Raw genomic sequence first — 12,971 nt, 5'->3', positions numbered from 1 at the left:
CTGCAAATACAAATCAAGCGTGTTTTGGCAGGTAAGACCATATCAGCGAGCACTAATGTGTGAGGGGCTGTTGCCTCTGTAGATGTGGAAGGCCTTGTGAGTTCGAAGTCCGCTATGAGAGCAGAGCAGATGATGTGGGGCTGAGTGTGTGAGAGCTGGTGTCTGCTCTCTGCTCCACTCCAGCGCTAAGCGGAGCTGACAGGCCGAGCACTGCGCTAAACTTTTGGCGTTAAGAGGCCAATCGCGGGTGGCGGGTCACGCAGTAAATGCCCCCCTTTACCCCGCAGAGCGCGCGGAGAGGTGGGGCAGGGTGCGAGCTCGAGCTCTCAACGCGCATGCGCCGGTATGCAGCCAGCGTTGTGGCATTTCAGTAAATACTCATCAGGCTGAGAAGAACAGTTGTACAGCAGCCTATCAGGTTTATTAATATTCTTTATGCATTACAATATTCGACTAACACTGTTTGTATAGCACTTTCACATGGATAAAGTAAACAGACGGGTCTAGGTTATATATATCTTTATATCCAGTCTGTATCTATAGGCTGAAGAACGAGTAAACAGACGACTTTGGCAGGCTGGACAAGGTAAACAGCCAATTTATCTCAATACTATGTAAGTAATTATACAGGTTTAAATGGGGGAGCGCTGGTTAACACTGGTAGGCTATGGCTAATGAAAAGAAAGGCTGCGGAGTCTCCGCTCTCTATAGGTTTTAGTAAGTAAACGGGCTGTATTGTGGTGTAAATGTGGCTGTAAGCTGCTTGGCCGCGTTAACACCGGGTTTACAGCAACGGGATCAAATGTTTATTGTGTGGAGGAGCCGCTAATGGGGTCTGAATAAACTCCGCTGAGGGGAACAGCATCTGCATATTGGTGGTGGTGGGAGGAGGTGGGGGGGGGCACCGAGTCCGGGCAGCCACTTTACTCAGTTAAAAAACACGGGGTGTGTGTGTGGGGGGGGGGGGTATTCATTCAGTCATTCATTCATTAGAAACAATGAGGGACATGTTTAATGACACATAGGACCGCCTTCTAAAAATCTGTCTGTCTGTCTGTCTGTCTATCTATCTATCTATCTATCTATCTATCTAGAAACTCGTTGGAAGGAAGTAGTTAATTTCTATGCCTTTTTAACAACTAATTAATTATTCAATCTGCTTTAAACCCGATTCGTTCAATTCACTTCCACATTGGTGGAAATACGGATGACACGTTGGTCTACACGTTCATTTATTTGCTTATTTATTTACTTGTTTATTCGAAAACAGTCTGACACTAATGACACGCTGCTCTGAGGTCAATTCAATTATTTATTTATATACCTAATTTGCTACCTTATTTTTATTCGAATTCTAAATAAACCAGGTTTTAGAGCTCAGAAATGAGCCTGATTTAAGTTCATTTAAATGCCCAGATGAGTACAGTACAGCCAGCTGACTGACTTAGGAAATCGACTTTTTTTAATCCAGGACTCCGGATGAGCAGCTTTTCAGACCCCATAAAGACAATCGGCCTGAAAAGGCGCGGTGGTTTTGAACTGGTAAAGATCTTGTTGAACTTTTTTTAGAGGGGTAATAATTTGTTGTGAGTCTCAGGTGAAATCGTCTGCAAACAAATGAGCTCAAGCAGGGCCCTGTGCGGAAAGCCGAGAGGTCCGACTGGTCATTGTAGCAAAGCTCCGCAAAACTCTGGATTCCAGCAAACTTTTAGAGAGGCTCTTTTCATTCGCTGCTGCACCTCTGGCCAGGCGAGGGCTTTTCTTCCCTCCTTTAATCCGGCCCTTTATTCCAGAAAAACACAAAACCAGGTTCCACGCAGCGCTTTAGTGGCTAAAAGTGAAAGAGCTGCTTTTTTTCCTCCTCCGAAGCCTGAGCTCTGAATCGCGCTGGAGAAGAAGAAGGGAAAAAAATAGGTTGGTGTGAATAGGTGGAGGAGGAAAAACGTTTAATAGGATCCGAGGGAGGCTCTGCTCTCTCAATCTGCTCTTTAAAAACAGGTGGAAACGGGACCTTCTCCATTATCCAAACAGCGCGAGCAGCGTGGAAACGCCGTTTTAAAACGACAGGGATTAGAGACGCGTAATGAAACCTGAAACTAGTGGAAGAGATCCCCAAATCCGCATCACCTCAGCCTCCACCAGGCTCAGTAAATCTGAAACGAGTAGAGGGAAAAAACGCTCGCCTGACGTGAGAAGAGTAAAAAAAAAAAAGAAAGAAAAACGTGAAAATCCACTTCATTCATAATTCGGTTATTTTCCAAATCCAAGGCCAATTAAATAATGAAGATGGAATTTATTTCGTTCAATCAAATTAATCGTTTCAGTTTAAATCCACATTAAATGTGAAAGAACCGAATAAAGCTAAAATTAGGTATATAAAAAAGAAATCATTTATACATGATACATATACATACACACACACACACACACACATATATATATATATATATATATATATATATATATATAAACCGTGTTTTATATAGAAAAAAGTTTTCAATTAAAAAGCGTTCTAAAATTATATATACATATATATCTATATTATATAATATAGTTCATATTAGTTTGTGCACCTATATTATTATGCATGAAACGTGAGCGCGTGCTGTCGGTCAGGGCCGCGAGATTTGGGGGCACGCAGCCTCTCTAATAAAGTGTAATATGTGTAATATGTGTGATGCATGTCCACCCCCGTGGCCGCGTATAAATGGGCGGTATAAGCGGAGAGGAAGAGCGCAGGCACACTCAGCTCAACGAGCTCACTGTCAGAGATCAGAGCGCACGCTGCTGAGGAGGAACAGGAGGAGGAGGAGTACGAGAAGAGGACCACGAGGAGGAGGAGAAGCATGTCTGGATAATGTGACAGAAGTGCAGAGCAGTGCAGTCATTCTTGAACACATGGTGCTCCTGCTTTGGGAGGGAAACCCACAAGGTAAAGCCGCAGCACTGGAAACAGAGTAAATGCGCTGTATTTGTTACATTCGCTCATTCACTTCCACATTACGTCAAAGCAGTTATGGGTAAAGTTAGGAGTGTGTTGGTGTAACAGATTTAACTCATGCGCAGATTTGACTGCATCACTTCAGCGAAGTGCTTTGATTCGGTGCGCGTCCTTCTTCTCTCCTTAACGAGCTCTGTAATGTGCTGTTAATTTCCAGCGCGCGCTGCTTAATGAGCATTAATCTGCCTCCCCCGGACCCCTTTTGAATGCAAATGGGAGAAGGCAGCGGCTGCGGCTGGGACAGTGGAGGGAGAGCGCGCGTATTAAACTGATGCGCGTCCCGGGACACTCGGCCACGGAGAGCAGCGACAGAGACAGCGACAGCAGCAGGAGCAGCGCGAGCAGCAGCGGGAGGAGGAAGGAGGAGAAGGGGAGCAGGAGGAGGAGAAAGAGGAGGTGGAGGAGGAGAGAAGGACCCGGCTGGTGTCCGGTGGCCATGGCGAGCTCTTTGCCTCTGGAGACGACGGCCACGTCCTGCGCGCGCCTGGACGGCGGCAGCAGCGGCGTCGGCGGTGGCGTCGCGAGTCCCAAACCGCTGGCCTTCTCCATCGACAGGATCATGTCTATCAAACCGTCGGGACCTAGAGGAGGAAGTGGCAGCGGAGGGTGCGGTGGCGCCCAGGGCCCGCGCGCGCTCCCGGCGCAGCCGCCCTTTACCTACGACCTCCACCAGGCCGCCGCTCTCATGAACTACGCCGAACTGTGGAGGGCCGGATTCAGAGGGGCGGCGCTCTGCGCCTCGGCGGCCGCGTGTCGCGCCGCGTTCTGCGGCGTTTGCGGCGGAGGAAGTGGCGCAGATGCGGCGCCGCGGAACCGCGTGATCAAGCCGCAGGTGATTCACCGGGCCGTGGCCGCCGCCGCTGCCGCCGCGCCGCTCTACTACTTCGGCTGCTTGGACTCCGCGTGCCACCCGAGCGAGCTGCTGAACGGACGCTTGTTTTCTTCCTCTGCGGCGGCGGCGGCGGCGGCGGTAGGGCCGCACGGGCGCGCGCACTCTCACGCGGCCCCAGGAGCGCAGCACACGCTGCTGCTGCTCGAGGGCGCCAAGCTCGACAGGCTGCCCACACCGCAGCACCCGCACAAGGAGAGGCTGCCCGGGCAGCTCGACCACGTGGTGAAGGAGAACCACAGCGCAGCGACCGCGGCGGCGGACAGGAGCGGAGCGGTGAAGGCGCACGCGAACGGCAAAGCCAACAGCTGCGCCGCGGACGGAAAGCCGAAGAGCTTCACGTGCGAAGTGTGCGGGAAGGTGAGCGAGTGTCTTGGGGAGTTTGTGGAGGGTTTTAAAGGACGCGTGGGACGTTTTGGGGAATGTGGAAAGTTTGAGTGATTTTTAGTTTGTTTAAAATGTTTTAAAGGGGTGTTTAGATGGGGGGGGGGGGGGGGGGTGTTTAGATGGAGCTGAGCACGAGCCTGTCAGGGTTTCATCAAATGCATTAAAATCTAAAAAATGTCATTTTTAGAAAATCAGTAAAAAAAAATACGTGTAAAAATGAGTTTCTTTGTTATTAAATTAATGCGTAATTCATTTACACTTAATTAGTCACCAGTAGAGGTTTTTACTAAATTAATGCAACTTCAATAATCGTATTTTTTTATGACATCGAACCATTTTGTTTCTTTAATAAATCAATGCAGCTTTTTTGCTTTTCATTCAAATAAATGCACATTTCCTGTACAATTCATTAATATTAAGTCCTGAATTATTGTAACATTTTTTTGCAATACAAATGACTAAATCTCATTTTTTAATGCCTTTGCTTTTACAACATTTTAACTTTTTAATGCTGTTGTTGTCGCACATGATCAGTGTTGATTGCTCTCTAACTAAGCTCGCGCTATTCCGCAGGTGTTTAACGCGCACTATAACCTGACCCGCCACATGCCGGTGCACACAGGGGCCAGACCGTTCGTGTGTAAAGTGTGTGGGAAAGGCTTCCGCCAGGCGAGCACACTGTGCAGACACAAAATCATCCACACGCAAGTGAGTAGCAGCTCGCACTCCATCACAGTCCAGTCATATTATCATAAGGGTCAGTCGGTTGAATGTAATTGCGGTCGCTCGAGCGAATCGAGCTGCGCCGTATTTCATCATGATAAACTATTTAAAACGGGGCTCTGCCTTATTTGTCTTTATTAAACAGTCGCGCTGTTTCAATGCATTTATATTTTTGAAGAATGTCGGGTGTATTTTAGGTCCATCAAATAATCCCCAATAAATCTTTCCACAGGAAAAGCCTCATAAATGTAACCAGTGCGGGAAAGCGTTCAACAGGAGCTCCACGCTCAACACACACGTGCGGATACACGCCGGATACAAGCCGTTCGTCTGTGAATTCTGCGGGAAAGGGTTTCACCAAAAAGGTGAGTTTACAGAGCAGTTCACAGCTCAGAGGCCGGCCTGCAAAATAATAACAATAATCATAATAATAAATATACGAATCGAATTCAGATAAACGTTAAAATATAAAATAAGATAAAATGTGAGAATGTGGTTGTTTGTGTTAGGTTTGTCACTCTGGGGGGCTCTCACTTCTGCTTAATCAGACTGCGAGTGAGCGCGAGCTTCCAAACATCAGCGCAAATATGGATTGTCACTTTGCACTAACTAACTATCCCTAAAAGATTTCCACATTTGCCCACGGGTCAGTGCGCACCCTCTCTCTCTCCCTCTCTCCCTCTCTCCCTCTCTCTCACTCCTTTTTGCTCTCTCTCTCTCTCTCCCTCTCTCCCTCTCTCTCACTCCTTTTTGCTCTCTCTCTCTCTCTCTCTCTCTCTCATAATCCGACAGTTTGGGGCTGTTGGAGAGGCTGAGTCTGATAAAGTTTGACAACTCTTTGACTTCAGCCCGCTCGGAGATGAAACCTCCTTTTTCTTAAATCTAACTTAATTGTGACCTTTACGGAGAAAGAGAGTGAAGGAACCCCTGCAGCCTCCCTAACGCTGAAACATGGCGATTACCATTATCATTAGGGGTCCAAGCACCAAACCTGTTTTGTTAGTTTTTTTTAACTATTTATTGTGGGTCCAAGAACGTAGTGTTGAAGCCCTTTGTCCCTTTTTACGAATAACATTCATTATTATTATTATTATTATTATTATTATTATTATTATTATTATTATTATTATTATTCACTTCTAATCGCTGTTTTTCTCTGTCATAGGGAACTACAAGAACCACAAGCTGACGCACAGCGGCGAGAAGCAGTTCAAATGCTCGATCTGCAGCAAAGCCTTCCACCAGATCTACAACCTCACCTTCCACATGCACACGCACAACGACAAGAAGCCCTTTACCTGCGCCACCTGCGGCAAAGGCTTCTGCCGCAACTTCGACCTCAAGAAGCATGTGCGCAAGCTGCACGAGAGCGGAGCCTGCGCGGCACCGGTGGCCCACGAGCCCTCCGGGGCAGCCCGGACCTGAGCGAGTGACGCAACTTCAGGTTTCAGCTGTAAAGGACTAAAAACAGTCTCTCTGATCGAAACGACCGGAGCTGGACTGACTCACTGCTCAGTGACACTGTACATAAATCTGAATAAAATATTATTTAAAAAGGTTTTTAATTGGAAAGCATCTATTTTTTATACATGTAGCCTGTAATGAGGTCTCGTGAAATGTTTTAGCATATCGCTCCTGACCTTTGTGATGTGATTCCTACAGGAACGATTATAAAAAAAACGAAGTTGTTGAAAATAAACGAACTATGAACCCAATTTTGAGGCTCTTCAAGATGTTGAAAGCCATTTGTTTCCGAAATGCTGTGCCTAATACCGCTGTAATCGCACGTGATCGTAAACTCGTATTGAACATTCTGCACTCGTCTTCGAGAGTGATCGCGTTTCTGCGTTAAACGCGCAGCTTATATGTGCGTTGCGCTAATCTGCTGAGCAAAGCTGCGCAGCTGCAGTAATGAGGCTAACTCAGGCTGGAGATGCAGGCCGTCATTTTCACAATCTACTCCGCCGCGTTTATTTGAGCTACGTGCTCGCGGCTCGTTCCCGCTAATTCTATCAAAGCGGCGGAGAGAAAAGTCATTACGGCGCTGCGCTCGAGGCCCACCGGAACAGACGTCGTTAACCCCGTAATGGCGCAGCTTAAGAGCGCGTTTTCCACTCTCGTGGCCGCAAAACACTTGACTCGCGCTCATTTTTTTTCAGTTATGAAGAAAAGATGAGTCAGAAACCGGTGGCCTCTCCAAAGCCCCCGCGCGCTAATCAGCTAAAGAGCCCCGGGGGTGGATGTGTGTGTGTGTGTGTGTGTGTGTGTGTTGGGGAGTGTGTGTGTGTGTGTGTGTATGTGGGGGGGTGGCAGGTCGTTAGCTACCGTGCATCCAGTCGCGCTAATAAGGGGCTCGGACTGCGCCTTTCCTCACCGTCTCCAGCTTTAATAAACACTAATCCATTCCGAGCGCGGCTCCGGGAAGCTCGTTCTGCTGAAATGAAGGCGCGTGAGCCCCAATCCCCGAGCCACGATTAGAGCGAGGAGGACTAATATAAAAAAGGAAAAAAAGGAAGAAAGAAAGAGGGATGAGATTGCGAAGCTGTGTTTGGACAGACGGAGCGTGTTTTGCTTCTGCGCGCTAAACTCTTCACACACTCGAGTTCGGGGGCTTTAAAGGGGAATTCCACCGCTTTTTCAACATTTCTGCTTAAAAAATTCGCTGAGAAGTAAACAGAGCCGGTTCGATCTGAAATGGCCCAGTTGTAGAGAAACTTACTGACTCAGCCAGAAGCCCGGATGTCTACAGCATTGACGTTTTATCCTTGCTGCTATACAAGCGACCAGTGAACCTGCCCTTGGGGTTATGACGTTTAAACAGCCGAAAATCTGGAAACATAAGTTTTCTTTGGGAGCTGTTTGTTCTTACCACCCCCGCACGAACCTCTCCGCCACGGTGGTATTAAACATGTAACGGGCCGTGCGCGTCTCTCAAACCCGCGACAATGTCTCAGACATCAGGCGCTGCGTTTATAAGCATTTCATGCAAGTTTCAGTGACGGAGCTGCTAGACTCACTGAACTCTTCAGACGGCTGGTTCCCATCACAACCACTGTGAACGAATTCACATCAGACATGTTACAGCTTTCCACAGACAGTTAATATCTTAGTGGTTTAATGATTTAGAAAAAAATGGAATTCTCCGTCGTTAGGATTTTAACCCATTAATGTTTTTAACCCTTTAGTTGTCATGTTACATTTATGCCTGAAAAAATGTCGAATGGATCAACCTATACGGCTAAAAAGCTCATTTATTTCTTCATTTATTTAGTAATGATTTTTAACAGAACAACAGAAAAATATAATTTATTTGTAAATAAAAGTATGAAAATGACGTGTAATCAAAAAAAAAAAATATATATATATATATATATATATATATATATTGGGTAAAACGTGTCTTTTTATATTTTTCATAATCAGACGAACGCTTTAGATTAGATACGTCAGTGTGGTAGAGCAAAATCTCTGGAATGACACTGAGGGTCCAGCTGGACATATATAAACACTGACGGTGTTCAATAAACACCGGGGGAGAGAGGGGGGCTGTAAGTAAATCACTAAATTGTAATGATCAATTATCCTGTTTGTGACATAAAGATGTAGCACCATTCTTTTTTTCCTCACCGACACGTTCACTAACTGATTATCTATTGCGTCTGGACAATACAACAACACACATATATCAGCTTGAAATATATTGCAAAAGACGTGTTGAACGATACGCAGTAATGCAGCCCTGGGATCTCATCTGTTATTATAGTGTGGCTGTAAATAAATAGGACCCCCGAAAAGAAGCAGGACCACATTCCAGTACAAACGTGTGATATTGCAGGACTGAGCTGTCTAAACACTGACATTATCCTTCACACACACACACACACACACACACACACACACACACACACACACCCCACCACCACGTGAAATGGGCGCTTATTAAACCGACCCTTCATTTAAGTCACGTTTATGCAAAGAGAAACTGCCATCAGATGGGTGATGGATTGAGAGCCCGTCATTAGAAAACTGATCATGCACACTTTAGCAGTTTAAGACATTCAGAACCGGTAAGAGAGAATTTGAAATCAACGAGTCTGGACAGAGCAGTGAGGCGGGTTTACAGACAGATATGAAATGAGCGATATAAAAACATGCAAATTTTGTCTTGCCATCAGAGACAGAGAGAGAGAGAGAGAGAGAGAGATTGGCATATTCAATCTCTCCCTCACCTGTTCATTCTTTCATTAATTCATTCTCTGTTTACTCTTTCAGCTGTTCACTCTCCCTCTCTCACCCGTTTATTTTCACTCATTCATTTTTACCCATCACCTGTTCAGTTTCTCCCACTCAGCCATTCATTCATTCATTCTCTCCTTCTCACTCTCTCACCCGTTACCTCTCTCACTTGTTCATTCTCTCCTTGTCACCCATTCACCTGTTACCTCTCACTTGTTCATTCTATCCATCTCTCACCCATTCATTCTCTTGCTCTGTCACCTATCCACCAGTTAATTTTCTCCCTCTCACCCATTTACTCTTTCACTCATCTATTCTCCCCATTTCTCACCCATTCACTTTTTCACTTGTCCATTTTCTCCCTCTTGTGTCACTCCACTGTTTATTCTTTTATTTTTACCTCTTTCGCTTGTATCTCTTACCCATTCACTCTTTCACCCCTTAATGCACCCCCTCTCTCATCTATTCACTGGATAACTTTCTCCCTCTCGCCCATTTACTCTTTCATCAATTAATTTTCTCCCTCTCTCACCCAGTATTACTCCTGTATTCTCTCCATCTTTCACCCATTCACTTTTACTCATCCATTTCCTCCCTCTTCTACCACTTCTACCATTTCTTCACTGTTTATTCTCTCTGTCTGTGGCACCCATTCCTCCATTCGCCAGTTCATTCTCAGCCATTCCTTCTGTCTTCCTCTTTCCCATTCTCTCTCTCATCTGTTCATTCTGTCAACCATTCACCCGCCCAAACCGTTCATTCTCTTAGTCTATCACCCGTTGCCCTTTTCTCTGCGCTCCTCTCTCAGCCCCTCTGAGCAACGGGCTCTGCTGCAGAAACATGTTAATTGGCGGTGGGACTCATTAGGGGACGAGCCCAGGCCGGGATGGACACAAAGCAGAGCTGGACTTTTGTTTGGCCAACTCCATTGATGCTAAATGGAAGATTAACAGGGCTTTTTTTCAAGAGGCGAGGAAGAAAAGGTCCCAATTAAGTCCACCAAATGTTAACTACGTCGCTTTCCCCCCGTTTAGGCCGAATGAAATTCTAATTAAAGCGTCCTCTTCGGACAGGTTGGGGGGGGCATTCATGCTTTCATGCACTCTCTCTCTCTTCTGGAGGGGAAAGTTAATGAGAGACAGGCGCACTTTCTTTGGATCTGTTCCTCATCCCTTTTCCTCATGAGGAGAAAACAGAAAAACAGAAAGGGGTCCAAAGCAAAGGCACTAAACCGAAACTAAACTGGGCTGTAGACTCCTATTTCTAGAAAGAAAAAGAAAAAAAGGGGGCATCCTGCTTTCGATGATGAGTGTGCTTTAGTGTTTTTTTTTGTTTGTTTGTTTTTTTATTCTACGTATACAGATTAAACTTGCTCAGATCAGTGAGGAAAGAGAAAAACATAAACATGACATGCAAATGAAAGTGCTGATTAATACATAAATGAAGAAAATAAGATGTAATTATAACACTTTATTATCTGTTGTCATGGTAATGCTTCTAGCACCAATCATTAATGCATAAATGTGGAAAGACTAAGCAAACTATATAAATCAGTTTTTAATCAACTGTACGCAACTGTATACGACTGTGCTTTCTGAAGCTGTCCTGCACACCCCGCCATAAGGCCTTACCAAGGGCACGCGCTCAGCGAAGGTGCTTCATGGCTCAGAGGTGTCCAGGCAGCGGGCTCTGCCCTGCCTGAGCAACATCACTGTCAGTCTCCCCGCTCTGGGGCCCGGGGCTCCAGCTGAAGGGGACCTTCTGTCCTCTCGTCCAGCACCTCACCCACGGCCTCTTAAAAGACACGAAGGCCTGACCTCAAAACAATCTGCTCCTCATTCAACTCCACCCCCACCCGAGCCCCCCTATTAGACAAGTATCAATGCAGACAAGCCTAGCAATTTCAAATAAATGGGAACGTAACGAGGCCCGCTTATCCTCTAAGGGGAAAACATTTGTGCAAGGATTCACTCAACAGAAGTCTATTAAAAGGAATACACCAGCATTTTCACAACCTAATATCCGGCTTCTGCGTCTGTAGCATGCGGTCAGTTAACAAAGACACTAAGAACGGAACTGGGAAGCATTTTACTTCAATCTAAAGCATCTAATTTGGCTAATTAGTTACCTTGCATGTTAGTTATAGTTAGCCTCACTTGGCCTACAAGAAATGATGTCGTGTACTGTAATACACTTACACATTCACACAAATGTTATAACACATTCTGTGGAGGCTAGCATGTATGCTAGCAGTGTTAGTGTCAGCTAACTAGCATACATTATTGTACTATTTCCAAAGTAATAGTTCTCAAAATAGTGTCAACATACCATTCTAGCTTACATTCTGGTGCAGTTACTGGCTTGGTGACTTTATCCTCATCTAGAAGAGTGAAGAATTAGCCTAACTGTTGTTAGGACACCCTTGAGTCCTGCTGGTATCAATCTTCAGCAGGTACCAAAAAACATAAAACTGGAACTTTCGGCCAGTGGAAAAAGCACAGTTGTCTAGTACCAAAAGTTCTGATACTTTGTGTAGTGAAAAAACTACTAAAAAGCCTAATTTCAACGCATTTCCCTGTAGTCTGTAAAATAGGAAAACACAGGTATCATTGAAGCCAACAGGCAGTTAAGTTCACACCTTTCATCACCTGCTCCTATTAAAAATGCATTTTACACTATTTGTGGTAGCAGACTGTATGCGACAGATGCATCAGATTAGAAAAACAAGGATATTTCTTTAAAATCTTTCTCTTTTTTGTGACTGGGTCCTATTGAAACACTGATCTGGAATCAGCCTCATTGTTCAACAGAGCCACTAATGCTGAGATGTCCGGTGTTAATCCTCAGGATTCCCTCCTTCACTTCCACTCCCTTGTGTCACAATGGATGGATCTTAATTAACTCGGACCTAAAGATCCACCCTAAAGCTGATAGTCAGTTTAACACACAGGGAAAGATCATGGGAAGTACAATGAAGGATTACGTGGTGTTGACTGACCCAATAACAGGTGGTGTACGATGGTCAGAAGCATTTGTTTGCAGTAATGTGCAAATTAATGCTTGAAAAAAGATGAAAATACACTGCAAACAAAAGCAAAGTTATCCTGCGTTGTTCATTAAAGGCAAACATGCATGCTCAGCCACACACACTCTCTCTCCTCACTCTTCACAAATGCAATTAATTTGAGTGGATGTTTTGACTACTCAGCCTGACAGGTTCTGGCAAGAGGAGCTGTGAAGAACAACAACATGGAAGCACTAAATCAATACACAGGAAAACAAAGCATAATTTGGTAATCACAAAAACCCAACACGAGCCTCTGATGAACCACACCGGCACTGGAATAAGGCAGCGAGCCTGAAGAGAATTCCCCCACAGGATCTCGCACACAAAGCTATTTGTGCTTAAGTGCACCACGACTGCTACACTATGAGCCAAGACCTTCAGTTCTGGGAAAAGAGAAGGCACTTACGGATACGTGGGTGGGATGTTACTGCAGAAAGATAACACTCAATTCTGCTTAAGAAAAAGTGTATGGGTCTCCTACAGAGCTAAATTTAATTCTATTTACCATGGAGTGAACTAAATCCAACAAGAGGGATTTTATTGGGATTCTGTTTCTTGCTGAAACCCCAAAAATTAAGTAATAATACATAACTAAGGACAAACATTATGATTATGGTATTAAAAATAGTAACCTGAATCATCCTTAGTGCTTTAAACTTGATTGGCCT

General features: G+C 45.2%; 1 protein-coding gene across 3 annotated transcripts; it reads left to right on the top strand.

Moving 5' to 3' along the window:
• Positions 1 to 561: 561 nt before the first annotated feature.
• fezf2 (FEZ family zinc finger 2) lies at positions 562 to 6,715 on the top strand. 3 transcript variants are annotated; one of them, XM_037532120.1, is made up of 6 exons: positions 562 to 586; positions 2,722 to 2,932; positions 3,159 to 4,250; positions 4,851 to 4,985; positions 5,233 to 5,365; positions 6,166 to 6,715. In XM_037532120.1, exons 3-6 carry the CDS (start codon positions 3,273 to 3,275, stop codon positions 6,423 to 6,425), a joined length of 1,506 nt encoding a protein of 501 aa, XP_037388017.1. In that variant the 5' UTR covers positions 562 to 586; positions 2,722 to 2,932; positions 3,159 to 3,272; the 3' UTR covers positions 6,426 to 6,715. The 3 variants fall into 3 exon arrangements, with proteins under 3 accessions (XP_037388017.1, XP_017566035.1, XP_037388018.1); XM_017710546.2 differs by lacking the exon at positions 562 to 586 and having other exon boundaries at positions 2,691 to 2,932; XM_037532121.1 differs by lacking the exons at positions 562 to 586; positions 2,722 to 2,932 and having other exon boundaries at positions 3,095 to 4,250.
• The last annotated feature ends 6,256 nt before the right edge of the window (positions 6,716 to 12,971 follow it).

The sequence above is a fragment of the Pygocentrus nattereri genome, chromosome 21, assembly GCF_015220715.1.
Source record: "Pygocentrus nattereri isolate fPygNat1 chromosome 21, fPygNat1.pri, whole genome shotgun sequence".
In the NCBI taxonomy this organism is placed as follows: Eukaryota; Metazoa; Chordata; class Actinopteri; order Characiformes; family Serrasalmidae; genus Pygocentrus; species Pygocentrus nattereri.
This window is presented reverse-complemented; position numbering and strand designations above follow the sequence as displayed.

What these genes read in the sequence shown, in the direction of transcription:
- fezf2 (XM_037532120.1), top strand. Translation starts at nt 3,273, where the DNA reads ATGCGCGTCCCGGGACACTCGGCCACGGAGAGCAGCGACAGAGACAGC. An exon ending in ACAAAATCATCCACACGCAA is followed by an intron (nt 4,986 to 5,232) that starts GTGAGTAGCAGC and finishes ATCTTTCCACAG; the next exon opens with GAAAAGCCTCATAAATGTAA. An exon ending in GAAAGGGTTTCACCAAAAAG is followed by an intron (nt 5,366 to 6,165) that starts GTGAGTTTACAG and finishes TCTCTGTCATAG; the next exon opens with GGAACTACAAGAACCACAAG.